General features: G+C 40.9%; 4 protein-coding genes across 11 annotated transcripts in view; 2 read left to right on the forward strand and 2 right to left on the reverse strand.

The window, feature by feature from the left end:
- LOC132915097 (ets DNA-binding protein pokkuri) overlaps positions 1-2,649 on the forward strand; it is a 28,911-nt gene extending 26,262 nt beyond the window's left edge. For all 5 annotated transcript variants that reach the window (XM_060974755.1, XM_060974754.1, XM_060974758.1 and 2 more), the window contains one exon: positions 318-2,649. In XM_060974755.1, the coding sequence (XP_060830738.1) occupies positions 318-621 (304 nt within the window). In that variant the 3' untranslated portion in view covers positions 622-2,649. The remainder of the gene's footprint in view (positions 1-317) is intronic.
- Positions 2,650-3,370: 721 nt separating this feature from the next.
- On the reverse strand, positions 3,371-4,604 carry LOC132915098 (single-stranded DNA-binding protein, mitochondrial). Its single transcript, XM_060974759.1, has 4 exons — positions 4,505-4,604; positions 4,351-4,432; positions 3,787-3,906; positions 3,371-3,610 (listed from the first exon to the last, which is right to left on the reverse strand). Exons 1-4 carry the CDS (start codon positions 4,514-4,516, stop codon positions 3,408-3,410), a joined length of 417 nt encoding a protein of 138 aa, XP_060830742.1. The 5' UTR covers positions 4,517-4,604; the 3' UTR covers positions 3,371-3,407.
- A 3,605-nt stretch (positions 4,605-8,209) lies between these two features.
- LOC132915101 (gamma-aminobutyric acid receptor alpha-like) lies at positions 8,210-15,694 on the reverse strand. 2 transcript variants are annotated; one of them, XM_060974771.1, is made up of 11 exons: positions 15,575-15,694; positions 13,279-13,481; positions 11,600-11,667; positions 11,003-11,223; positions 10,769-10,851; positions 9,866-10,065; positions 9,700-9,787; positions 9,226-9,386; positions 8,955-9,131; positions 8,682-8,824; positions 8,210-8,452 (listed from the first exon to the last, which is right to left on the reverse strand). In XM_060974771.1, the coding sequence occupies exons 1-11, from the start codon at positions 15,580-15,582 to the stop codon at positions 8,239-8,241; spliced, it is 1,566 nt and encodes a 521-aa protein (XP_060830754.1). In that variant the 5' UTR covers positions 15,583-15,694; the 3' UTR covers positions 8,210-8,238. The 2 variants fall into 2 exon arrangements, with proteins under 2 accessions (XP_060830754.1, XP_060830753.1); XM_060974770.1 differs by having other exon boundaries at positions 10,991-11,223.
- A 1,678-nt stretch (positions 15,695-17,372) lies between these two features.
- Positions 17,373-25,277, forward strand: LOC132915105 (gamma-aminobutyric acid receptor subunit beta-like). Of its 3 annotated transcripts, none has more exons than XM_060974779.1 (10): positions 17,373-17,833; positions 19,870-20,012; positions 20,481-20,587; positions 21,206-21,273; positions 21,696-21,841; positions 22,236-22,393; positions 22,655-22,939; positions 23,109-23,339; positions 23,428-23,684; positions 23,788-25,277. In XM_060974779.1, exons 2-10 carry the CDS (start codon positions 19,948-19,950, stop codon positions 23,938-23,940), a joined length of 1,470 nt encoding a protein of 489 aa, XP_060830762.1. In that variant the 5' UTR covers positions 17,373-17,833; positions 19,870-19,947; the 3' UTR covers positions 23,941-25,277. The 3 variants fall into 3 exon arrangements, with proteins under 3 accessions (XP_060830762.1, XP_060830764.1, XP_060830763.1); XM_060974781.1 differs by lacking the exon at positions 17,373-17,833 and adding an exon at positions 18,894-18,928; XM_060974780.1 differs by lacking the exon at positions 17,373-17,833 and adding an exon at positions 19,691-19,787.
- Positions 25,278-26,071: the final 794 nt, after the last annotated feature.

The raw sequence follows: 26,071 nt of genomic DNA on the forward strand, positions 1-26,071 counted from the left end.
GTTTGTACGATTTTAATGAAAAGTATTTTCATAGAGCCGCTTGAATATAAAGCTGTCGAACGAAAATATTTATAATATGACGATTACAACTAATGCGTAAAAGCTAGTCGAGGAAAAGCGAAACACACAAAGACGTACATAATTGGAGGTTATTCAAACCCTTAACTATTTACGTACGTGTTGAAATGAAGTAATTTCCTCTATATATGTACTTAATTGCTTTCGTAATTCAGTCGAGTTAAGAAGTTGAAACTTTAATATCGAGCTTCCTACGAAATGGAATAGAACTCGCTTCTAACAGGTTTCAATGTATTTAGGTTTCTGCGAAATCCGACGGAGCTGAAGAACATAAAGAACATATCTCTGCTGCGTCAGCAAATGCGGATAAAGTCGGAGCCGGAAGAAGAAGGCGGAAGCGGCGTCGAGCCGGAAATCGATATGCCGACGGACCTCTCCATGTCTAGTATGAGTCAGCCATCCAGCGAGCAGCAACAACAACAACAGCAGCAGCAACAACAGCAACAGCAGCAACCTCTGTCTCTTCACGACCCACCGGCAAAGTATAGAAGTCACGCGTATAATCTCGTGAAAACTAATCAAGAGTCGGAAGAGAAAAAGTGACGCGAGACATAGCCCCGACCCGACTGTGCGTTTTTAACGCCAACCGAGTCAATGGATCATGTACTATAGAACGTACTCGTTGCTCGATCAGAGACGGTCGTGTTTCGAGATGATGCGAAAAAATGTACGTACCTTCTGTTAAATAGACGAGAGCTATCTCGACAAAGTCGCTATAGCCTTTGCTTTCGCAATGACTATGCACACATCTAGGGATATTTGTTGCTGAATACAACTGTTTGAACAAGACCCGCGTACAAGTTAGTTGCGTAAAAATCGACGTGCGATCGATGTTTACAGGGCAAAATACACGACGAAAGACTGACGAATAAAGATATCGTGCGAGTTACCGCGTCAAGCGACGAAAACAACGGTGTCCAAAGCAGCAAACAACGGTTGCCTCGGTCGTGATTAGCCGATGACACGCCTCGGATAGTCGACCGCATCACGATGCATTTTATTTCGACGTTGGCCGCAACTTCGAACAACGTCCAACCGATTTTGAATCGGGCTCGAGGATGAGCAACGAACAAACAGCGGTCCATCGATTTCCACGCGTTTCAAATAGATAATTGGCTGCGCGGAACCTCGTCAAGTACGCCAGGAGCCAATTGTCGTGCTACCATTGTGGAGGACGCTTCGGTGAAGCTTGAACTTTTCGCGGATATTCCGCCATCCGTTTTCCATCCTTCGTGTGAACGCACGTGCGCGAGTGTGAAACGTTTCTCGCTTCTACAACGAACTACTTTAGAAATGCTTATAGAGCGTTATCGACGAACGTACAAAACGGTGTGTTCGGGAAACGATCGAGCTATTTTATTCCAAAGTTCTTCTGTGATGTAAACTTTGACCTGAAAGTAAATTTTCCCGGGGTAAAATATGCTTTTTAGTATAACTAGAGATTGGATATATCCAACGTTCTCTTGTTTGAACGAAGAAAAGGACATCTTGATATTAGTTTAAAATTAACGTAATATAGCTCAAATCGTTTGAAGAGGATCCAATGTTGTGCGGTCCGTTTTGTAAATAACTAAGTTTGAGAAAATTTCGAAAATGGTTTCCCGTTGCACCGACTCAGTTGTGCCAATCTAATCGTCGGTAATTACGTACATATACGCGTTTTTTAGTTTAGTGTGCTGTAAAAAAGGAAACGAAAAGGGAAAAATGACGCGATCACCGCTTCAAGTGGTCAAAACGATACCGAAGATCGTTCGTATCCCTGCATCTATCTAATAGATACTTGTACATAAATTGACGAGCTATTGAGAGAGAGAGAGAGAGAGAGAGAGAGAGAGAGAGAGAGAGAGAGAGAGAGAGAGAGAGAGAAAAGTATAATAGACTCTATGAAAGCGGACAAAATTGTGCGAGAGTTTTAAGGAATTCGGGGCCAGAGTTATATATATACATATATATATGAATATAAATTTATGTATAAATAAATCTCTATATATATTATATATATATATATATATATTTTAGTACCGGAGAGAAATTTATAATCGAAATTTCTACGTTCGTTGTCGATGCGATTGTGTGACTCACATTCCTCGCCAACGGAACCTAGACTTTAAACAAAAAAAGAAAAAAAAAAAAAAAGAAAAAGAGAAAAAAAAGAAAAAGTAAAAAAAAAGGTGGTATGTAACTAGGGACCGAAGGCGTGTGTATGATTAGAAAGTGGTTTTAAGATCGTATTTTTTACAAAAGACTCGCATACAAACGGGACAGAGAGTATGGAAAAGTTCTTACGAGCGAATCAATGTACGTTTACGTACGTGTGAATGAGTGTGAGCGTGTGCGAGAAAGCAAGACGAGGAAAGACAAATAAGTCTGCAAATACGAAAAGTGCATTAGCAAGCAAGAGATTTATATAACTGAAGAAAGAAAAAAAACCGTTGTATTTCGCTATTTGTATACTGTGATCTACGTGAAGTTTTTATCATAAAAAGATTCAAATGCATAAGAAACAATCGTGTATATAATTTTCATGAGAGAACAATTTATATTAATGATAAATATATTGAAATACACATATGCAATTTGTGTTCTTAAAGACAACCCAGATTTGGACCGTAACAAAGATTTGATATTCCTATACATGCAATTTAATACACTTAAAAAGTGTGATTGTATCTAAAAATGATTTATTCGTAAGTACTAGACTTACGTGTCAATCCACAAACGTTATACACACGTGGTTACGTACGAATGTACATCTCACTCTAAAAACGGACGTTCTAGAAAGAATATTCCCTACGCAATGCAAAAATCCATGTCTCGATCTCGATTACGATCTTAGTTCGGATTGTCGTATTATCTTTAGAAATATATCGTAATATACATGTGTATCACGCATGTGTTGTAGAATTTTTAAAGAGCATCAATGTCCTGCAAAATTCTTTCATCTCCCAGCATTTACGATCCTCTTCCCTTCCGATTTGCCAACAAAGTTTATATTTCATTTCTATTTACAAATTTTGTAGAAAATAAAACCTGTACAATTTTAGAAAATTACAAACTGTTTATTGTATAACTCGTTGCAAGTGGACGAGCAATGTGTAAATAAAGATTTATTTACTTATTAAGCTAACCTTAAGAGTTAGTTTATTATCCTTCTCTAGGAGAATCGAAACGTTATAAGATAATAACATAAAAAAAATAATATATATATATATATATATAATTCTGATATTATGAAAATACTTAAGAACAAAAATATACTGTTACGCTTGACTTTATTCATATATTTTTCGTATATTAAAACAGAGAAGAGATTCTTACATAATGATAGTTTAAGACTGGAAAAATATTACATCGTCTGCTATTATACTAGTACTTGACTTTGTATTACCATCTTCGTCTTTGAATTCCCCGTAAGTTATTTTTCCTGAAACGTATATCCTTTGTCCTTTTCTCAAATAATTTAAAACGTTGTCGCGTAAACTTGGTTTAAAAACGCATATCCTGTGCCACTCTGTCCGTTGCATGAAATCACCTGAAATTTTGTTCGATATAGTTTTATTTTGATAAAGTGCAAGTTAAATAAAACGAACGACTAATAAATTATACGTGTAAAATTTCTCGCATATATATAATAGCTTGAAGTTATTATCATATATATATATATATATATATAACTTATGTTGTATGTAATTAATTAATTCTATGTACCATTCGTATATCTATAGTTGCTGTGCGTGGCAAGAGAAAATATAACAACAGGATGCTCTTCGTTACCCCTTTTTTGTGCCTCACCTCCTACTCTTCCTAGTAGAGTGACTTGATTTACAGCTACGATTAAACATATGATTAATATTTAACAGAGAGAGAGAGAGAATAGTATTTATCTGGTAAAAATTTTAAATACTTATTTTATTTCAATTTTAAAATTTTATTCCAAATAAATTTGTCATTACTAAATTCTAATAAGTGTCTTTGATCTTTTTTTAGATACTTGTTTGCGATAGAAACAAGATGTAAACAATTACGTTATCGTATTTCTCAAAAGCATGCGATGCAAATGATTTATATCGAAACTCGCTTTTCAATTATGTAAAGATACATAACATCACATTGATGTTCATATTTTTCATTGTAGATATAAAAATGTAAAAAGCCGGTACACTTAAACAAATTGCCCGATCTAAGAAATTAAAAGTTCTCCCCCAAAACTCTTTATAATTCTGATGATTGTTAGTGTATGGTAAAAAAAAAAGATAAAGTTTTATTACTTACATTTTTCTAATTTCGTATTAGGAGCAGTACATAATTGTTTTTTGCCAATTGTTGGCATATTTTGAACCATTCGTGGGATAACCTAAAAATAGCGCGATCTTTTTAATGTTATACGTTGTCTCATAGACTTTTACATAACGTAATTTTAGATTACCTGCCGAAACATTTTTTTCCTATTTTTTACGGAATGAAACAATGTAAAAAAATTAAAAATGTATCTAATATTCTTCGAAAAATCACGTTTCACAAAAGTACTTAAAACTGATACGAACACATGTTCGGCGGTTGGAGAGGGGGGATCTATCTGTACAATATATAGCGAAACCATCTGCGCTCTGATGGCAGAAATAGGTATTAAAATTTGAAATAACAGCATTTCGCGTTGTGTCGTATTAGGAGGAGGATGTAAACTTTGAGAGTTTGTCGTAAATATGGAAAATTTAGCAAGTCGTTGCCTCAAAGTGGTAAGAATTTCAATTTAGTTCATTTTCTATCGATAATCCAGTACACTTTATAGCGATTTATCGTTTTTCAATGTAAATAGAAGGTTATTAGTTTTTGATTAATGTCACCTACATCGAGAAGTACAATCGCGTGTATCGCGTCATTGATGCCAAAAGTCTTTGTTGACATCTCGCAAACATTTTCGACTTTCAACAATACAAGTTTCATACAACAGCATTTGAGTGATTTAAAAAATTCAGAAGTGGCAATTTTGACGCGAGGAACGAAGGACGTGGAAGACCATCGAAAAAGTTTCAAGACAGCGAATTGCAAGCATCGTTGGACGAGGATGACGCTCAAACGGAACAACAACTCGCTGATCGATTAAACGTGACACGAGAAGCCGTCTCCATACGCTTGAAAGCCATGGGAAAGATCCAGAAGGTGGGAAAATGGGTTCCACACGAACCGAATGAAAGACAGCGGGAAAACCGAAAAACCACTTGCGGAATGCTGCTCGCCAGATACAGAAGAAGGTCGTTTCTCGATGGGACACGCACTTTCTCACCAGCACTTCGCTTCTTACGAAAATGTACGAAAAATGGCTCGATGACTGGTTTGCCTCAAAAGAGAGAGAGAGTTTTTTTGGCGTGGCATCCACCAATTGCCAGACAGGTGGGTAAAATGTATAGCTAGCGATGGTCAATACTTTGAATAAAATATTTTTAATCATTTTCATACAATAAACGTGTATTTTCTATATAAAAATTCCGGTCTCATATTTATGTTCCGGTCTCATACTTACGTTCCGATTTCATGTTTACATCCGGTTTTATACTTACGTTCCGGTCTCATATTCACACTCCGATTTCATACTTACGTTCCGGCTTCATGTTTACATCTGGTTTCATGTTATCGAAGTGAAATTCTTTCCCTTTTCACTTCCCCTGACCATTTTTCTTCTCTTCTTTATCCTCGATAATTCTTTTATTATCATTATTACTTTTCCGTTTCTTTCCTTCCTTTCCTTTTCTTTGATACATCGAACTATAGTTCGAACATAGTTCGATAATCGTTCGATTTTACGTTAATAACAGTATGTACGGTAATAATTTTCTGATATTTTATTTCAATTCTGTTCGTTTGAATTATATTAGCTCGGTCGTGTTTACTTTTATACACGTGTCTCAACGTTTAGTCTAATGTATCGTTTACGTTACTTGGAACGTAATATCGAATCGTTGAAAACATTTTGTTTTTTGTGCACGTTCGACTTACCGGCGAGCCTCACCACTCCTCCCCACTCCTCGCCAATCAAACCACCAAAGGTAAATCGCGCCACAGCAGGTCATTTCAATATCGGAATTTGTTTCGATTACATGTATATTTGTGCGTATTACTTGGCGACAGATATTATTTTTCCACTTTCAACTTTGGAGATTAATCGTTCGTTGTTCTAAACTTTCTAAGAATCAAAAATACGTTTTTTCAAAGTAAAATATATATTGCACATATCGTGTTACAACTTCTCCACAACTTAATCTTGTCCTCCCCTCTGGAAAGGATACAGTAGTAAGTAATGCTTCAACTTTAAGCATGTAAGAGTCTTTTCGCATCGCGTTTCAATTAATTTTATTTCTCGGATTTTGCAACAGTTTTTTATTAGAAAGCCAAGTGTGATTTAAATTGTTATATCAATGTTCCAAGTGTTGTAGTAATTAGAGTTTATTAGAATTTAAATTCTCTTTGTTATCGAAGTTGCAAGTTTTCCAAGAGTTTCATATTCCGTTACCTCAAATTGTTCGAACAACCTTCGCTGATTTTCCGAACAAATTATAATAATTCATATTTTATCAAAGGTATGTCCCTCCTTTCTCTTCTTGCTGGACCTTGGAAACGACCCGTGGTGCTTCAAAAGCCCACAATGTAAATAGATTTTTGTTTTGGACTTTGTTCAATTTTATTCTCTATATTCTGTGATAATTATTATTAATTAGAAAGTAGGATCTGATTAAAAACGTGACAAGTGTAAACTTTTCGATCTCGTATTAAGTATTATCCTACGAATTTCTAATTCGGTAGAGATCGATCTTTTATTATTTCAAGTTTTCACAAAATAATTAACACTGTCGTTAAGAACGAATTATAATGTTCCATGTTTTGTCACAGATTTGTTCCTGGCATCTACCATGGGATTCGACGATTCCTATTCGATGGCACGGGTTTCACGATGGATTCGCCGGGCCACAACATCCACGACGACGACGACGACGACGACGTTCTTCGTATCCAATCGTTAGTCGCATGCTATTGTTCCTCCGGTTACTCGATCATGTCGTGGGACGAAAGGTCCGAATCGACACGGGTGACTGGTTGTATTACGTAGAATTTTTGACGAGCATAGTGACCGCGGGTATTTATTATACCCGTGAGTAGTAACATTTTCACGCCTTGGCACGTTTCTGTTAATATTTCAATTAGAATCATCCGTGAAAAATATTATTTCTCGATTAACAAAGTAAAGTAAAGTATAGAGTCGTTAAAGTTTGAACGAAATGAGATCGTTATCCGGTTCGACGCAAAACGTGATAGATGAAAATACGATTGCCGATCATACTTTTAGCCTAGGATTTTCAGGTTTTACCCCTGCCGTGTTCGTTGCCAGGACCTCGCTCGCGTGCCCGGAGCTCTCTAGTGTAGGCCCTTGCGCCCGGGTTATGCGCGAGAACCGTGGAGCGAGCGTGTCGGTGTGCTTGTTTCGTCACCTCTTAAATTTTAAACATAGGCGTCCGGGTAGGATACGCGGCATACTTTCGTCTCGGGCCTTGCCTATCGATTTTTTCAATTTCGGGGTCGCGGTCGCGCGTAGAGAACAGGTTGCGAAACGAACGTTTATAAGTTTGAGCGGGCGTCGCGCCCCAAGAGAGAAGAGGCCACGAGCCGAAGAGGCCCGGCAAATTGCCGTGGAGGAGGGCAGCTACCAATGGCTTCCCATCTTCTGGATGATCCAGAAAATGCCGAGTATTCTCGTTACTGCTTTGTCGCTATGCTCGCCTTTAGTATTTGTAATAGTACGTGTATAAAATACTTCGATATATTTTAAGATCGATTTACGCGTTCCGTTTAACGCAGGTAATAACCCAAATCGAAAAAAGGGAATACTAAATTTATTAAACGCGGTATACACACATATATCTGTCGTTAAAGAGTATAATATTTTGTTGAACTTGAAAGCAGAAAGAACGAAATTACATAATTTTGTTACTAGGGATAAGTAGAAGGGGAACGTATTATCTCGTAATTTGACGAAACTCGAGCTTTCTTTCTAAAGTTAAATTTCCATTAAATATACGTGTTATACACATATACTATATGAATCTGACTTGCGCATATATTATACATACGCATCGCTATCTCGATTACTTTGATTAATTATCGATCGAATCAGTGAGAAATTGATCCAAACGGTGGATCTTGCCACTTAAATTCCTCTTGATAAGTGACGTAAATGACCCAATAGCAGACATTGAGCAGTCCAAAAGAAGCGGGGAATACGACTCGCGCCACTTTGTCGATGTAAGACACGCTATTTATGTGTCTTGCGATCTTTTCGCCTTTCTTCCTGCAATTTCCAGCTGCTTCCCTCTGTCTGCGCCTCCTAAAATTTAAAACGTTAAAATAACAAGAATCGACGATATTCAAAGTCTTACGAGCGATCAAAGGATAAAAACAACGATGAATATCGGTGCAGGACGAATTCAGAGTAACGGATTGCCAGAGGACGATGGAAATATACAAGTATAAACGGAATGGAACCGATAGAACAAACGAAACACGATTTCACGTTTTCTAGGAGCTTTGAGTTCGAAAGCGAGGGCAATTTCTACCTGAACTCCTCGTCACCAGCAAGGCAATACAGAAATTGTCGCCACTTCGGTATCCACACTTCCGTTTGCGTTTGTCGTTCCATGGTCGATGGTTTCGACGTAACGGAGACCGTCATCGATCCTCTTCCGTAAGAAACGGATTCCTAAATATAAATTTGTTGGAAGGTGTACAGGATGAGTCAGATTATACGGGAAGAGTTACAGCGAGTTGGGCTTAAACGATAAAGAAAAGTCAAATTATCGATGCTTCGACAAGTTGGACGTTATATTTACATTAACGTCATAAACATCGCATAACAGAGAACTTCTCCTTCGAGGTACGTCTATTATCGTCTCTGGGTGAACCGTTTGAGGACTGCGCGACACGATACCGCAAAACCCATCCTGATAGTCGGTTTCGCTCTCGTTTTCCAACTCTTCCTCGTCCAAAGGAATTTCTCCGCTACCAACCTGACGGAAGCGCGTTACACGTCGAAGAATTAGCGAGAAAGTAGCGTCGGTTTTATGAATTTTTGCTAAATACGCGCTAGGTGCGAATAGATACCTTTGTAAAGTAGTGCACGCCGGCAAATTCTAACAGAGTAGCGATACAGTATCCAAAACTCATTAACAAAAACCAGTCAAGGGCAGTGGCGTATCTGACTTTAGGCAAGTCTGTTCTGGAATCGAGACTGATCGTGGACAGTGTCAAAACGGTAGTAATGCCTGTAACAATAATTTGTCCGATACTGTTTTCAAGTATCTTTGGAGAAATTTGTGCACCGCGAGGGTTCGTGGGAAAGGTCGTTGGTTCGCGTTGGTCTTGAACCTCCCAAGATTCGATCGGAATCAAGATTTGGTCGTAACGTTTTATACGTAAAGGGTGTAGACTTTTGCGACTACGTATCGTACGATGTTATACGAGCGGATTAGTCGTTGATCTCTCACCAGCGAACGAATCGACGAATATTTTACGATCCGAAACTTTATAGTTGTACGAAATTTATGGATATATTCGGTATGTTTGGTACTGACTTACCTAGACCGACTCGATCGCTAGTAGCTTCACGATGAATCCAGAAAGACACCCAACTTAGGACTACTATCAAAACACAGGGTACGTAAACCTGACAGAACCACAAGGAGAAGAATATAACGATCAGCGTAAAATTATGTAACGAGCTGATTTATTCGTAATGACTTACTTGGATGAGAAAATAGCCGGTGTTTCGTTGCAAGTTGAAGGAAACTTGAAGAACTGAAAATTCCCCTTCGCGACGAACAAAAGTTAAATTCCTGTACGGTGAACCCATCAGATCGAACTGCGAAAGAGCCATTCCAGGGACGAAATTTACGGAGGAGCCCTCTTGCCATTCGTAAATTAATTGACCGGACGTATACGCATCTAAAAACGTACGACATTAAAATTTAAAAATATTAGAAATTGTTGGACGCGCAGCAGAGATCATATTGGTAACATTTCGATGAATTTCGTCCTTTGATCTCTGCGCATGGAATTCCGAAACAGACGTGTATCGTAAAATATGTCCAATAAATCCCTCTACGTAAATCCTTCCCTTTGCCGAAGATATCAAAGTGCATTTATTTATCTTTTTAGTATTAATTGAATTTAATTCTACGCAGTTTCCGAGTTGTCGGTAAAGAAGGAACGCCGTTCCTTGTACTTTTTGCCGGATTGCCATTAAACTTGGGGAAGTTGCCGCGAGAGGGCAGTCGTGTCGGTATTGCGTCGGTATAAGGAAACTATATCGATCGAGTGCGTTTAAATTCATTTTTCTTAAAATTTTGATTTCTAAGTTACGTTATTGTTGCGGCAAATGAACAATATATATATATATATGTATACGCAATGTGTGTAGCCGGCAGACAAAGATTAAAAAAGTATCGAAAAATTAACGAACCATCCGTATCGGAAAATATAAGAATTGGAAAAATTTGTCTCGAACGAAAATTTGAAATACAAGATACGGTTCGTCTTTTATAATATCGATTCCATCTCGTCTACTTTCTGGCTACCAAAATCCACGTTATTGCTTGAAAGGCTGAAAACATTTGACGAGCATTCGAATAGTTTTAAAGATACTTACAACTTCCGAGAATAAGCGGACAAGACTGTCGATCCATGGGAAAATTTCGAAGCTCCATTGGACATTTCGCTTTTATAGTAAGCCTGTTGCAAAGAAGAATATAACGTATGGTTGCGATCCATAAATCAACGTTAAATTAAATTAAATTAACGTTAAATTATTTTACGATTTCCGTATTATCGCTATTGGTCACTGTGTTTAATGTGCAAATGAAATGTTTACATTAGTAACAACCTCATGGAATAAAGGATATCTCCGTCTTGCGAGATTCTTAATAATTTATTCGGCACCGTGATGGTATGCACGTAGCTGTGTTTTCCATTATAAAAATACGTGTCCGGCCTCCAGATTCTTTCCAACATTTTGATGCTCAAGCTGAGCGACTTTATCGGGCCCAAGAAGCTTAAACGAGAGTCGCGCCAAGATTGTCGAAAGTAACAATCCATCGAATAATCCTGTAAGAAGCAGCACGTACCATCGTTAGTAACAGAAACGCCATCCTGTCCTTTTCGCGGACCACGAAACTCAAAGACGAATAAAACGTATACATATCGCACATAGAAGAAGCTGTTTAACATCTTCGTGGACGTGGATAATCGAAATTTTTCGCTAAACTTAACATTTACTAAAGAAAAAAAAAAGAAAAAATGAAGAAGAAAGAATTTTGTCCACGCTTTCTATAATTTTGAGCCGTCAGTTAGGCACCTGACGAATTCCATCACGGAGAAACGTCGTGTCTCTAGACGAGATGCAATCGTCGGGGCGCTGCCAAAGGAGCAGTTTCTTCAAACGAATTCAAAATTATTTGCACGTCTGACGCGCTAAACCTACCATGTCGAGTTCCGACACAGGACCCATGCTTCTTATCAGAATATTGGTTTTTACCACGGTTGGCGTTCCTAGGAAAAAGAAATTACATCTTTTGTAAACCGAAGAATCATCGTCTGTACGTGTTCGACCGCGTAGGATGCGTCGTAACACGATACCTACGTTTATACGGCAACGCACACATTCGTGCCGACACCGTGGCAAGCAGCCGGCAGCTATTTAGCCTTACCGCGACTTTACGACTGTGTCCAGGGCTGGGCCAGTAAGGAACGCGGCGTGCAGCGTTGGAGCGGATGTTGGAAGAGCCGCGAGGCCGGGGCTAGAAGAGCGTCGGGCCGACGCTAGATGCGCCACACGACCGAAACCTAATCCGACGCTCGATGATTGCGATTCAAACGCATAGAGGACAAGCCACGGAGCGGATCGAGGATATCAAATTTTATAGCGGTATCGTCAAGGTGCGTACGGACGTCACGCGTCTTGGAAGATGACTCTCGTTTTCGACTTTGGCCAACCCTTCGGCTACGCGTAAAACGCGTCGTCCTAGCCGAATATTTTGCAGCCCGGATACCCTACTACCGTTAGCGACGTTTTGGAGGATTCGGAGGACGAGCATATCTTCGAACCGACTAATCACGCGATCGTGCAAAGTGGGATTATCGTCGATCTCATCTGGTCGAATTAATTCGATTTATCGGAATCACGTAAAATGCATAATAGCAATGATACGCGATGATTGTGAAATATAGAACGGTATCGCGTCGAAACGCGTCCATCTTTCGATTGGTATTGTTACTCTTAACGCGAATCGCTTGGCGAGCAGGAAGTAGACGAGAAGTTTTTCCGTGCGATCGCAAATAAGGCGGATAATTTAGTTAATCTCGTTTAGACGACTCGCCTCCGACAGGTTCGGGTAAACGCAGTTCGCTCGCGTCTCAGAAATATTTATAGTTAGTTTTTATCAATTTTTGAGTAGGACGACGAATAGGACTAGCTAAAAGCAGCAACGAGAAAGGGTGGCTGTTACATAGAGGAAAAAAAAGAAAAATAATACATAGATAGAAATGAGTACAGAGAGAGAGATAATCGAGAGAATAGTTTGGCGTTCTTTTGGAAGAAAAAAAAAGAAAAAAAAAAAGAAAAGAGGATGATGGAAAATTGGGACCGCGTGTCAGGGATAAAGGCGATTTCGAAGGGATAGTTTTCTTCGGCTGGCTGCGATCCAACTTTCCGCGTGTTCTATTCGTATCGGACCGGCTCCTATTTTTCCCCTTTCCGGCCGATCACTCGTCAAAGATCGTTACAATGCTCCAATTTTTTCGTAGTAAACATTTCGAGATCGATATTCCACGAAAACGCTACCCCTTCCTTTCAATCGCTGTAATTCGCTGATTCTCGGCCGCGATTCTCTCGCGATCGTTTAATCCTTTCATCGCGAGGATCGAATTAATCCAATTTGCTCGGAGCGACCCGATCGAGCGTGAACAAAATTTTACGAACGAAGAATCGTTTCAATTAGGGAGAAAAGTTATCGTAATTGATTTTTACACGGTGTAAATTATTATCGAAAACGTGTTGATCGACGAGTTCTCTCGATTCGTAGCGTTCCAGAAGGAGAAACGTTTCGACGACATTCGCTCGAGCGACGAACGTTCGAAATAAGTCGAAGCTCGTCTCTTTACCCTTTCCGTGAGTAGGCAGTTGATTGTTCTCGTAGTTCATTAGAAGGTTCTCAAGAACCATCGTGATGTTTCTGGAAACAATGTCGTTGACAGTCCCTCTGGTCAGCTGGGTAGCTTTCGAAGAAGTCTTCGAGGACGCGGAAGAAACGTGGAGCGCGTGGTTCCGATTTCTCCACGATGACAGTAATATAAGGAGTAGAAACCTGCAAAAGTCAAACGTCGGCTTATCGACCGATGTTGTTATCAATTTTATTTCACGTCCCATCGATTATAACGCGATCATTGTCTCGTCGATTCGTCTTTCGATAATATTACATCCAATATTAATAATAACGTCACCACCGTAAACGTCGCAAGCTTCTCTCTTCGTTTGTTTCACGATATTTCACGTCGTTTAAACTATCGAACGAAACACCTTAAAGATCCACGCGTACTCGACGATCATCGTTGTGAAATGTTATCAGCGAATATCTTAGAGATAGGGATTCTGCGCGTGGTACAGAGAAATTTGTGAAAAAATCTCGTTTTCGATGGACTTTTGGCAGAAAGGGCGCCGGAAGGGCTTAAAGGGCGATTCTGACGTAACGAGGGAGAACGTTCACTCGAAACATCGAGGGGCAGCCTCGTCGGAAGTTGCTGAATCCGCGGCTAAGGAGAGCACTTTTCTACTCCTCTTCTCCTCTTCCCCCCTTTCATTCCCTCACCTTCTGCAATGGCCTCTCGTCAGCCTTTTGCCTGCTTTGCCACGTGAAAACCGTTTTTTTTTTCTTTCGGCGGACCACGTTCGAATTTCTCGCTATTTTTTTTTTCCATTGCCTGGACATCGCTCCGAAACGTCTTGCTCGTTACGCAGATCGTTCGAAGCGGTCGAAACAGGAGAACCACGCGTGAATCGATATCATTGCGAGTTACAACTTTGGTCGTATAAAATTATAAAAGTCGTTTTTTCAAAGACTCGTGCGCGGCAAATTATTCGACTTGTCGAATGCTGATATCTCGACTTTGTAGGTACTGTCGTTGGTACACTTGATGCACCAAGCCGTAGGTTTATGTTATAAAAATACGAAGGTAGATTATTCAGCGAGTAGAAAGGCACGAGAAACGTATGCACGCCTCAAAGCTGCCAAACAGAAATTACAATAGTCGTGCCGGCTTGTAGAAAGCCAATAATCAACGAGGAGATACGAACTGACGAAAGAGTGGTAATTATTCTCTTTGCGGCTACCACAGGTACACGTTTACCGGCTACTCGTACACTTTAATTTCAGCTTTTTCATTAGCGGTCTGTATCGATATCGCCATATTTGCCAGGCTAGCTAAATAATCGACGCGGAATGCAGATCCTTGCCGGTGCTTTCATTACCATAATTTACTTTTCCGTTTAATCCTTCGTTTCACATGTAGGACCCTGCTTTTCTTAATTTAAAAAGCCTCTAAACGTAACGAGGGTATACGGCAACGTATTCGGCGATGTTGAAACGCCTAGGTGTCCTACGAGATAAAGATAACGGTACGTTTACGCGTTTTTTCGTTCGTAGAAACGGACGTCGATGACAGACGCGAATGAAAATCGCGTAAAGCGAATTTACGTGGAACGGATACTCGGCGCGAATAACGGCTGAAGAAACGTAAGCAACGTAAGCCTTCCTACTTTGAAATGTTTATGACATAGGAAAGAAAACTCGCGACTAGGTGGTTCGAGGCACACGCAGAGCTCAACGTAGTTGCTTCTGTTAACAAAATTCGATCGATCGATCGAATATCCCTTTAACCATGCTTATTCGTGCTTTCTCTTCTTGCTGGCATACTTGTCTGTGAGATTCACGAGTATATCGCGAATATCGCGTTTTCAACTTTGTCAAATTGGAAAGATGGATAGCCAATTTAGCAGTCCGATGATGAAACGTTCCACTTTTGGATTACCATCCTTTTTATAGATTTTTTTTAGACATAAGAAATGTCGACAAGGAAGAAACAACGAAGAGACAACGTCTCGAGCCCTGAAAGTGGTTCGAGAAAAGAGAACGGGGTGGCTGAAGTCGCGAAACCGCTTTCGACTCCCCGGAGCAACCTTATTTCTGCTTCGCGAGAAGATCCGATCGTACTTTGATGCAATTGCTTTGAAGCGGAATTTATTAGAAAAAAAAAAAGAACGAACGAAACGAGAGGGATAAGACTGTTGCTCGTATAAGAGCGATATCGGAGAAACAAAATGGTATTTCATATTTGACTACTCTCTTTTGCTGCTGAAAGGAAACGGTCCATCGATCGGAATGGAACGAAAGAGCGTACTTACGTTAACATTTCGCTGCGCCTTTTCCTCGACTTTGATCCTCGACGATCGACGAAGCGACACCGAGAAATTTTGAAAAATTAAATAACCGCGAACCGAATACCGACACTCGCGGGGAAGATCTACGCGCGATTCATGCGACGGATCCTCGTGGATCTCCCACCTGGCCGACCGAACTTTCTGCCGCGCAAGCTCCGACAATCCTGCCTTCCGCGACGTTCAACGAACTTTGTTATCGTTTATTCGTTTCTTCTTTATTCCTTTGTACCTTACGTTCAACCATTGACAATGTTATCTGGCGGCTGCTGGCTTTTTACAATTTTTTTTTTTTTTCATCCTACCTTCAGTCATGTTTGACGAAATATATTGAATTTACGGAGCTTTGTGCGAGTACAGTAGGGCGAAGTGAAATCATACGTAAAGAATACATAAGCGAAAGAACGAGGATCAAAAGGAATTAGCAGTGGGGATTTCTCGCGCAATTTCGTTACTATCGTTTAATTTCGCGTAATAGGCAGATTATCTTTGATCGAAGTTATTCGACCAACGAATTCTCTTCTTCCTTTTCGTTGGGAAGCAACGGAAAGGGGAAACTAGTTACGAAGAAAAAATGAGTTACGCGCGCATTGTATACGGTTCGACGATTATTCAGCGTTCGAGAAATTACGCGCTAACGTGGTATTTGTCTTTGTGGTCGAAAGATATAAAAATGGTGTGTCGTATGCGGTACCATTGTGCTACTTTTCCGACGTAGGAAAAGAGTAGGTACGAGGAAGATGGTAAAAAGATCTCAGCCTCTTAATCGACGAAATTTCGTTATCGTAAAATTTCGTTGGTTTCGCTCGTACCATGAACTTTGGCTAGGGATCGAACGAAACCGAAAGCTTTTATAAATAGCAGCTTTCGACTTTTCCATCGTTTCTTTTCTCGTAAATCGTAAGTTAAATTATATGTACGTTAGGATGCATTCTGTGAAGTTTCCTACGTAGGTGGATCGCGTAGAGCAGCAGCTTGGCGAAGACGATTTTCAGATCCTTACGGAGTTGGTAATTTCGCACGTACCACGTTGCGTTTTCTATGCGAACCTCCTAATTTAGCAACGTGGCTTTTGGCAAGCATACCCTGCGACTCGACACCGTACGTTCAAATCGGTTCGACGATTGTTTCGTGGACGAGAAGTTGGTTGTCCGTGCTCGAGTTCGCGCGTCTGCTGCTGAGCCAACACGTATTTTTCCATAAAACCAGTCAAAATGGCTAGTCCTTTTAAAGAATACGCAACAGTGGAACATTCCGTATTTATTGATTTATCGCGTTCTTGCGAAAGGAATATCATCCTATGTAAGACGTTCTTGTTACTATCAACCCTGGGTGCTAATCACGATCCCTGAACTTAAGGGTTGGCACATTTATAAAATCGTTAAACCAGTGCGGTAGTTTCAGCGGTAGTAGCACGGGCGATAATCGTATCGAACGATACGCGGTAAAAATTGTAAAACCGCGTGGAACTAGGAAACTGGTTGATTCGGGTTCGGTAAACAGATAGGGCAGGTAGGAGCCTTTTACGCTGTGGCAAATACCGGTCATTTTCACTGGCTTCGATATAAGAAGTAGCCAAGATTATTTTGACTTTGAACGAAGAAAAATAATTATTTTATGTTAAAAGTCGTTACATCGTTGCGCGGAGAAAGAACGTAACACGAAGCAGGAATTTTTAAGTAAAATCGTACGATCAGTGTGGTCGACGATTTCGTAGGATTCGTGACTCGCACCGTCGCGTTTACGCTCCGTAAATAAAAAGGCTTAATAGATAAATAAGGTTTGTGCCTGGCGGAGAAAAGAAGGATGAAAAGTGCGAAGATAGGAATAGATTATCGCGAAACCACTTGTTTCGATAGGACAAAAGTACACGTTCGGAGGGGAAGATCGATGGAACGGTAATCTGGTAAGGTGAACGACTCTCGATGCCGGTGTGTGTTTTGCGGAGGCATGCGAAGGGTGGCTGTGCTTCGATCGTGGCGTGGAAATCAAAAGAGGAAGAGAAAGGAAGAGGGCGAGAGATAGAGAGAAGGAAGGACAGAGGCGGAGAAGCGAAGAGACACGAGGACCGGCTCTGTGTCACTAGGTCGCGATGAAACGGGGCTGCACATGCGTGGTCCATTTTGCGCCAACCTCCGGACCGCCTCGGGAGCCGAGGAATGCCAAGTACCCAGAGATACGGAGGCTGGTGTTATCGGCGTGCAAAGAGAAGCGAAAGATAAATAGGTGAGAGAGAACGGATGGGAAGCCGGCTTCGAGAGTACCAGCAGTGCAAGTGTGAAACACCGATACGAAACGAAACGTGTGGTAGTGGAGGGGAGAGGTCGAGGGTGGGAATGGCAGGCAGGGAGAGACGTGCGAGAAACAGGTTGACTAAATTCGATAAAGAAGGGACGATGGTTGGAGCGACCGAACAGGTGAACAGGCTTTCTACAGGGTTTCCACGGGGCTTGCACAGAGCTTCTTGCAAAAGGGGTTTGTACAGGGTGTCGCGCAAGAGGCAATAGCGTTTGTCTTTCGTCGAGGTTATATATGGATGATCGGTCGACGATCGCGAGGTGCGCGCTGTACAATTTTTTCGTGGATCGTTGGACGCTCGGACGACGCGTCGCCGTGACGGAGATTTATCGCCGACGTCGGTCATCCGTCGGAGAGATCTACGAGAAATTGGATGCGAATCGTTCTTCGCGCGATCAAAGATTTCGGAAGCCTTTTTACCACCGTGGCTGACAGGCGGAACAGTGGTGTCGTGCTCGTGCGACGTCGTGTCCGTGAGACGTGGTGTGCTTCGGGAACGTGGGATACGTGACGGAGCGGTGGCGGAGCAGCTAGAGGAGGTCGTTCGACCGATGTATACGTGTACATATACGTACGCGTATCTCGTTTAAAAATTACTTGCGAATAAAAGGGAGAACTTCTTTCACGACACCCCGTATATTTGGCCGGTCGAGAAATCTCGCAACATGGCGAATGAAATTGGAATTACGAGCGAGATTGTTCGAAAAGAGGCTCGAAGAAGAGAAATTGAAGGGAAAACGGGGATGGGAATAGCTGGATGGGAGATAATTACTCGTACGCCGTATAAGACGGAAAAAGGCAGCGTGGAAGGTGAAATGAAAAATGTGTAGGGCTCGAGAGAAAGAGTGAAAGTTTAAGAAAGTGAGAAAGAAAGATGGATGGACAGATGGGTAGATGGATAGATTGATAGAGAGAGGGAGAGAGAGGGAGAGAGAGAGAGAGAGAGGAGGTTGAGATAGAGAGGGAGAGGGGGAGGTTGGGACGATAAGGAGAAACGTATCCTAACAGAGAAGCCGAAAGGAGGTTGGTAGCGAAGGGGTAGCGAAACGGGGATGGGTATGCGGAGAAGGTGAGTAGCGCGCAGTATCCGAAGCGTCGGAAAATACCGTCGACGACGGCGTCGACGTTGAACAGTGCTGGTGAACGAAGCTGTCTGTTCGGTAGTGAGAAAGTGTGCCCTTTCAAGGGCTGCCGTGCCAGGAACAGCGAGAGGCATTGACTCCTGGCCCGAGACAAAACCCTCCTCGACGATGTCCGCGGATCCTGTCGACGGCCTTTCCGTCGACGTCGTTCCATCCGCTCCACGCGACGAGTACACCGTTCCTTCGAACGATTCTTCCAATTTTTCGTTAGGTGGAATCGGACGTCCCTCGTAAGAGGACTAACGTACGAATGACAAACGTACGCGGTAGCCACGACAAACGCGAGAAAGAAGACGCGCGAACATTTTTATCGTATGGAATTAACATAGAAACATGGAACTCTCGATTTTAACGAAATATCGCGAGCCAAAAGACGAATCATCGTCGTCGCAGAAATTAAAAGCACGTACTTGCGTTTTACTTTCACTTTCACCTTCTGCGGATACTCGTATAAGTAAGCTACGCTTGCGTGAGTATAGCCGATGCCTGTCGCTCTGATTAATCACTTTTTGACAATCCTGCTGCAAGAATAGCGAGTCATCCCCGTTTACTCGTGTCGATCGTTCGGGAATTGTTCGAACGAAAGGATACGATTTATACTAAGATTTGATCTATAGCACATCTGGCGTACTTTATACATTACAAACTTGCTTCGTTCGACTACTTCTTTGTAAGCCGAGTTACAACGGTTCGATGTTTGCATCGTTGTTAAAAGTAGCTCGTACAGCTGTCTGTATTAGGTATGCGAGAGACGAAAGATTAGACGACCAGTTGGTATGCGAAAAGGGTCAAGGACGGAAATCAGAGCGGTTCTGATTGCAGTTTCTGGCAGCTCGATGTCGAGGTGCAAGGACCTATCGAGATGACGTCCTCTTCTACCTGCTGACGTAATTCCGGAGGATGCATCGCAGGATGTGGCTGCAGCAGACGTTCCTCTTGCTGCAGATGGTTCACCTGATCGCTTGGTAATCGTTTTATCGACATTAATTTTATCTTCGTCGAAAACGTCTGTTCTTTCGATGCTTTAGTTCGCTAGCAAAGAAAGAACGAAAGGTCGACGAATTCGACTGTATCGTTGGTAAAATGAAATTTGTGCCTCGCTTAGTCGTCGTTAGAAAAAGAACGATCAGCGATAGATCGGATCAAAGAACGACTAGTCTACCGTTCGTTGTTTCGTAGTAAGTAATTTCGATAAATAAAAATTTGGTGAGACAAAATTTTTATTGGAAATTCATATATATACATATTAATCTCGTATTCGGTTTAAAAATGTTTCCTGGTAATCCGTGTATTCGCGATACACCACGATACGCTTGGATAACGATCGTAAAGATATAAGCACGTCGCGTCATTGAGGAGATGACAGAGCGTCCGCGTACATTCGTTTCGTTTCTGTCTCGATCCTTTTTTCCAAGCAACGCGTTGATTTTTAGGGCCAGTCTCGAGAATACAGGGCTGTCTGACAGATTAGAAAATGTGACGCAAACTATATCGCGGATCCTCGATGGTTACGATATTCGATTGAGGCCAAATTTCGGCGGTAAGTGCACTTTAAATTTCTTCGTCCAAAGTAATTGAGCATATAATCTGCACGATGTTTTTAACTCGATGTTTACCTGTTTGTAATTTTTAGAAATCGGTATAGGTATCCTTTTTTTTTTAGCGTAAAACACATTTCTATAAGTAACAATTAGTTAACCAGAGCCGATAAATCGTACCGCTCGACTGGCGTTGTCTTTAGGGCCTTTAGGCTATCTGGCATCGCAGTATCATCGATAATATCGATAATGGAAGAAAGGATAGAAATATACTAGTTTCATCTTTTAAACCAGGCTGTCTCGGACCAGCCGCGAATAGAAAAATCGGTCGAGTAACTTTTAGGGAATTTCGCGTGCTATAATATTTTTGAACGACCTATCTCGAAACGTTGACCAACTAAAGTCAACGTAAAGAGAATTTATCGAGCGATCGCGAATGTCTTACGGGTCGGTGATCGCGCCGGAATTCCAATTAATCCGCTTAACGATGCCAGGTAATTTCTTTAATCCTCGTTGATTGCTCGACCTATAAAAGACGAATTAGATATACGAGTGCTTTTTGTTACTCGTTTCCTCCTTTTATCATATTTTATACAGATTTCTATATCTAATTCTCTCAGGAGATCCCCTGTTGGTTGGCATGGACCTGACGATCGCGAGCTTCGATGCAATCTCGGAAGTAAACATGGTAAGCATTATCAAGGGGCTCGTAAGAAAACCGACCCTCGTCAAACTCGACTTTTTGCAATATTTTAGATAGTAATAGGTCGCAGTGCAAGTTGGATTTACAAGATGATGGAATGGATATCGTGAAAAATAGTCTACGATAGTCGGTCAGAAAATTCTACACGCGCTTTTTAAATATAAAGTATAAAATTTTATAGCGAAAGCATCCATTTTACGAATCCTTTTGATACATCGAGACACGTGTCGTACAATTTATTTATCTCCACTTTTATTAAGAAAAAAGAGTAAATTCGTTTGAATATATCGTTCGATACTTACAGCGGTCGGGTCTTTCAGCCTTTTGCGATCGAATTCCATCGGTTTAAGGTATAAGATGTTGTGTTCTTGCTTACAGAAACGATAACGGTGTTCTTTTTACCACAGGATTATACGATAACGATGTATTTAAATCAGTATTGGAAGGACGAGAGACTGGCGTTTTCTCAAGAAGAGGAGGTTCTCACTCTCAGTGGAGATTTTGCGGAAAAGATTTGGGTTCCAGACACGTTTTTCGCCAACGACAAAAACAGGTACGTCGGAACAATTTTACGAAAACAGCAAGTTGTCGTTCGATTTTACAAACTTTCAAACGTTTTTCGAGAATTTTCTGATTTACCTTTCGCGCGCCGTGAAATTATCGATCCTCGAACAGCCGAGTCCGAATCAATTCCGACACGCGCGAATATTACGTCCATTACTTTCTAAACTATATGGCTGCTATAGGACGAGGCATCTAAAACCATATAGAACGAAATTGGTTGTTTTTACGCGGTAGGAAGAAGAGCGTGTCAGAGTAAATTTAGTTAGACTTGAACTTTGTTTCGTTTCGAGATCTTCGGGTGGTCCGTTTTAGCTGCCTCGATCTATATTTATCTTGCTGTCGTTTTCTCCAATCGAAAATGTTGATTTTCGGTTTGTTCGCAGTTTCCTACACGACGTGACCGAGCGCAATAAACTCGTTCGGTTGTCCGGAGACGGATCTGTCACTTACGGCATGAGATTCACGACGACCCTGGCCTGCATGATGGATCTGCACTACTATCCGCTCGATTCGCAGAACTGCACCGTAGAGATCGAAAGCTGTACGGTCGATATTACCTGTCGTAGCTCTTTGCCCCTTCTATCGATTCTATTCCTTTCGCTTCTCTCTTCTCCAAGTACGGTAGAGCTCCACGTATTCGAAGAAATAACGAAATATTTGGACAATGGAACGTTCGTATAGTTGGACGATCGCTTTCCTCGTGCCGCATATCGTTTATTTGAATAGAGTCGGAGAGAATCGAGTTGGAACGTTCATCGAGTATACTTGAACTGCTTTTCGTTTTTTTTTTTTTTTTCGATAGACGGATACACCGTGCTGGACGTGGTAATGTATTGGAAACAAACGCCGGTCCGTGGCGTGGAAGAAGCGGAACTGCCACAATTCACGATAATCGGTTACGAAACGAACGATCGCAAAGAGAGGCTGGCCACCGGTATATACCAGAGATTATCGTTGAGCTTCAAACTTCAAAGGAACATCGGATACTTCGTTTTCCAGACCTATTTACCTAGTATCTTGATCGTGATGCTAAGCTGGGTCAGTTTTTGGATAAATCACGAAGCAACCAGCGCTAGAGTAGCTCTCGGTAAACATATGGTATTGTTTCCCTGTAGATCGTAAATCCTAACACTTACGACTCGTACAAAAGCTTTCCGTCTAATTATATATTATATATTATCTATTCGAAAACCTCGATCGTAACAGTCCGTTATTACGTAAATCGTCGATCGTCACGCTATATTTTCCCTTTGTAGGTATAACGACAGTACTTACAATGACCACGATATCCACGGGTGTACGTAGTTCACTGCCACGTATCAGCTACGTGAAAGCTATCGACATTTACTTAGTAATGTGTTTCGTTTTCGTGTTCGCTGCTCTCCTCGAGTATGCGGCGGTCAATTACACTTATTGGGGCGCCAGAGCCAAAAAGAAGACGAAAAAGAAAGAAACCGACGACAAGAAAGTAATTTCCTCGAAATCGGGTAAGATTTTCTTAATTAGATTTTCTCCGTTTGATATTTAAATCTGGAGAAACGCCTTATCCGTTTGGAATCCGTGGAAACTTTGCAGGAAGCAAGGCAAGTTCTCCTTTTCCTGGCTCGACGGAAGCGGACATAATAGAGCTTCAAGATCTCAGAATGTCTCCCCTGCCAAGCATAAGAAACAGATCGGGCCTAGTTAGTAGTAGTTCGACGCCTGGAACCGGAAGAGAACACGATCCGGCCAAGTTTCCTCCTAGCTTTCGAATTTCCAGAGTCGCGGCCTACAACACGTATGGGAGAAACGCTGGCCTCAGATACAGAGGCCCTAAACAACATAAACCTAAGGTAAAGGAGTAACGTTAAAGAACCGTCGATGGCCATTTAAAAAGAAAAGAAAAAGAAAATGAAAGAGAAAGTTAACAACGAGGAAAAATCATTATGGTTGCAGGTATTACACGCGATACGGAGAGGAGCGTCCGTATTGCGCGTGTCGATGCCAAAGATCAAAGACGTGAACATTATCGACAAATACTCGAGAATTATATTTCCAGTCAGTTTTATGCTGTTCAATGCCATTTACTGGGTATTCTATTTCCTCTGAGCCTAGCCGTCGCAACAGTCTCGTGCCATCTGCCGTACGAAGAAAGATTAAAAAAAAAAAAAAAAAAGAAAGGACCAATCCGTAATCGAGAATTTCCAAGAATCTCAATGAAAAGGAAATCAATTCTATTTGAACTTGAATGAAATTTTGAAATTAGATGCCGAATGGAGTCGACGTTCGGGCCACGATTGAAATCGAAATCTTCGTCATTTTCAATCGAAGGGAGCAGGTATCGAAAGTACTGAATCGAAAGCTGCCAATATTTATCGACGAGGAAATATTTTCAAGGTATATCGATTTATAATCTTGAGACATAATAATATTTTAGAAAATACGTTCCTATTCGATATTTCAATTCGAATGGATTGCAGTGCGCGGTGCAAATGGTACTGTTATTCGAGAATGTTTTTAAATAACGTCAGCTGGAAAGATCATTTAAAAATCGATAACTTTTTTTTACCTGTCATTTACAAATCAAGCAATTAACGGTTCGTCTAAACCAAATTGAGATTGCAACGAAAGCCAGAGACCGTATTTCGAAGTTTCAAAAATCGTTAACTCCCGTAATTGTTGCTGGTATCGGTATCTGACGGTGTTTCCACCCAAATCGAGAAAAGTCGTTAAATCAACAAAAATCGTTCGAAACGAGAGAAGCATAAATTTTAGAAGCATATATCATAAATTAGAGTAGTTCTCGATTAAAACTACTAATTATCATTACTGTAGGTAAAGGATAATGCCACTGTTGTCGATAATGTCGGTATTTTCCAAAGCGTGTCTCGTACGTGTTATCATACGAGGTTATCTTAAAACTATATACAGTGGGACTCCGTTCGTATGAACTTGCAGAGGGACGAGTTGGTTCGGATAACCTAGATATTTTATGTAATAATCGTCTTTCGTTCCGTCGACGAGATAAACGTTTTATGGATTAATAGGATTAATATAGATTCCAAAAATTTGCTCCTGCTACAAATTTGTATCGACTACGAAGCACGAGAGCGTGCCACACAGCGCGTGTGCCCAAAGTTGGATCCCGTATGTCCATATAGACTTTTTACGATCGATTGTACAGCGACAGTTTGTTTTTAGACGATGGTTTGGAAAATCTACTGGTAGATTGGTGCTTGTCTTTCCTCTTGAGTCTAATTTGCTCTACCTTTTTGCGAATTGTATCTTGTCGTTAGACGTCGGTAAAAGTCGATCGACACTCGACGATGGTTGAGACGATAGGAGCCTCGGTTAAAGTTCGGTTAGCCAGGAGCTGCTACAATTTCATGTATATAAACGGAGTTCCACTGTATCTTCAAAATTTTTACTTTCGATAAATAAATAATCGCAACGATTGTAAATCTTTTTATTTGTACGTCAACATCTTTCAATACATGTACCACCATACACGACTATCGAAATGAATGTATAATAATTAATAATCCAATTGTCGATAAACATTTGTTCATTTACACGAACGACGACAGTCTGTAATACGTACACGAAATTAGACTCGATCTTCCGTTCGTTGGTAAAATGTATGAATTTGGAAAACTTTAGTTGTCCATTCCTCCAACGTTAATTATGAAACATCGATTGGAGAAATCTACATACAGCTTACACTCTCTATATTTTCGACGATAATAAGTAAAAATTGGTTTGATAAAAATTCCCATACGTCACATACACAGCGCACTATTTCTCAATGTAGAAGAGTACAGGCATGGTAGTTGTAAATGGAAAACGAAGAAGGAGAAAGAACGGAATAAAAAAAGTATTTTCGGTATCATTAGTCCAAAGCTTAAGAAATCGTTCGAGCTTTAATTTGAACGGTGAGAACGAGGAGAAAAGATGATCTAACGAATGTGAGTACGCGTGAGTGAGAAGAGAAAAAAACTGTCTTTTTCTAGGGAATATTTTTCTGAAACATTGAAAATGCGATCCTTATAGATTGCGCGTGGTAATGTTAATTATTTTAATATAAATCGTATCTGTAATTTTAAGGCAAATTAAATTTAGCGACTTAAACGACTGTATGCTATTTCTACAATACCAATTTTACTCTATCCTTACCACGTACTTGTCGTCCGTGGGTGGACACCGTACCCGACCTAGATACTTATTCTTTTCGTACGCTGTT

The sequence above is a fragment of the Bombus pascuorum genome, chromosome 16, assembly GCF_905332965.1.
Source record: "Bombus pascuorum chromosome 16, iyBomPasc1.1, whole genome shotgun sequence".
Taxonomy (NCBI): domain Eukaryota; kingdom Metazoa; phylum Arthropoda; class Insecta; order Hymenoptera; family Apidae; genus Bombus; species Bombus pascuorum.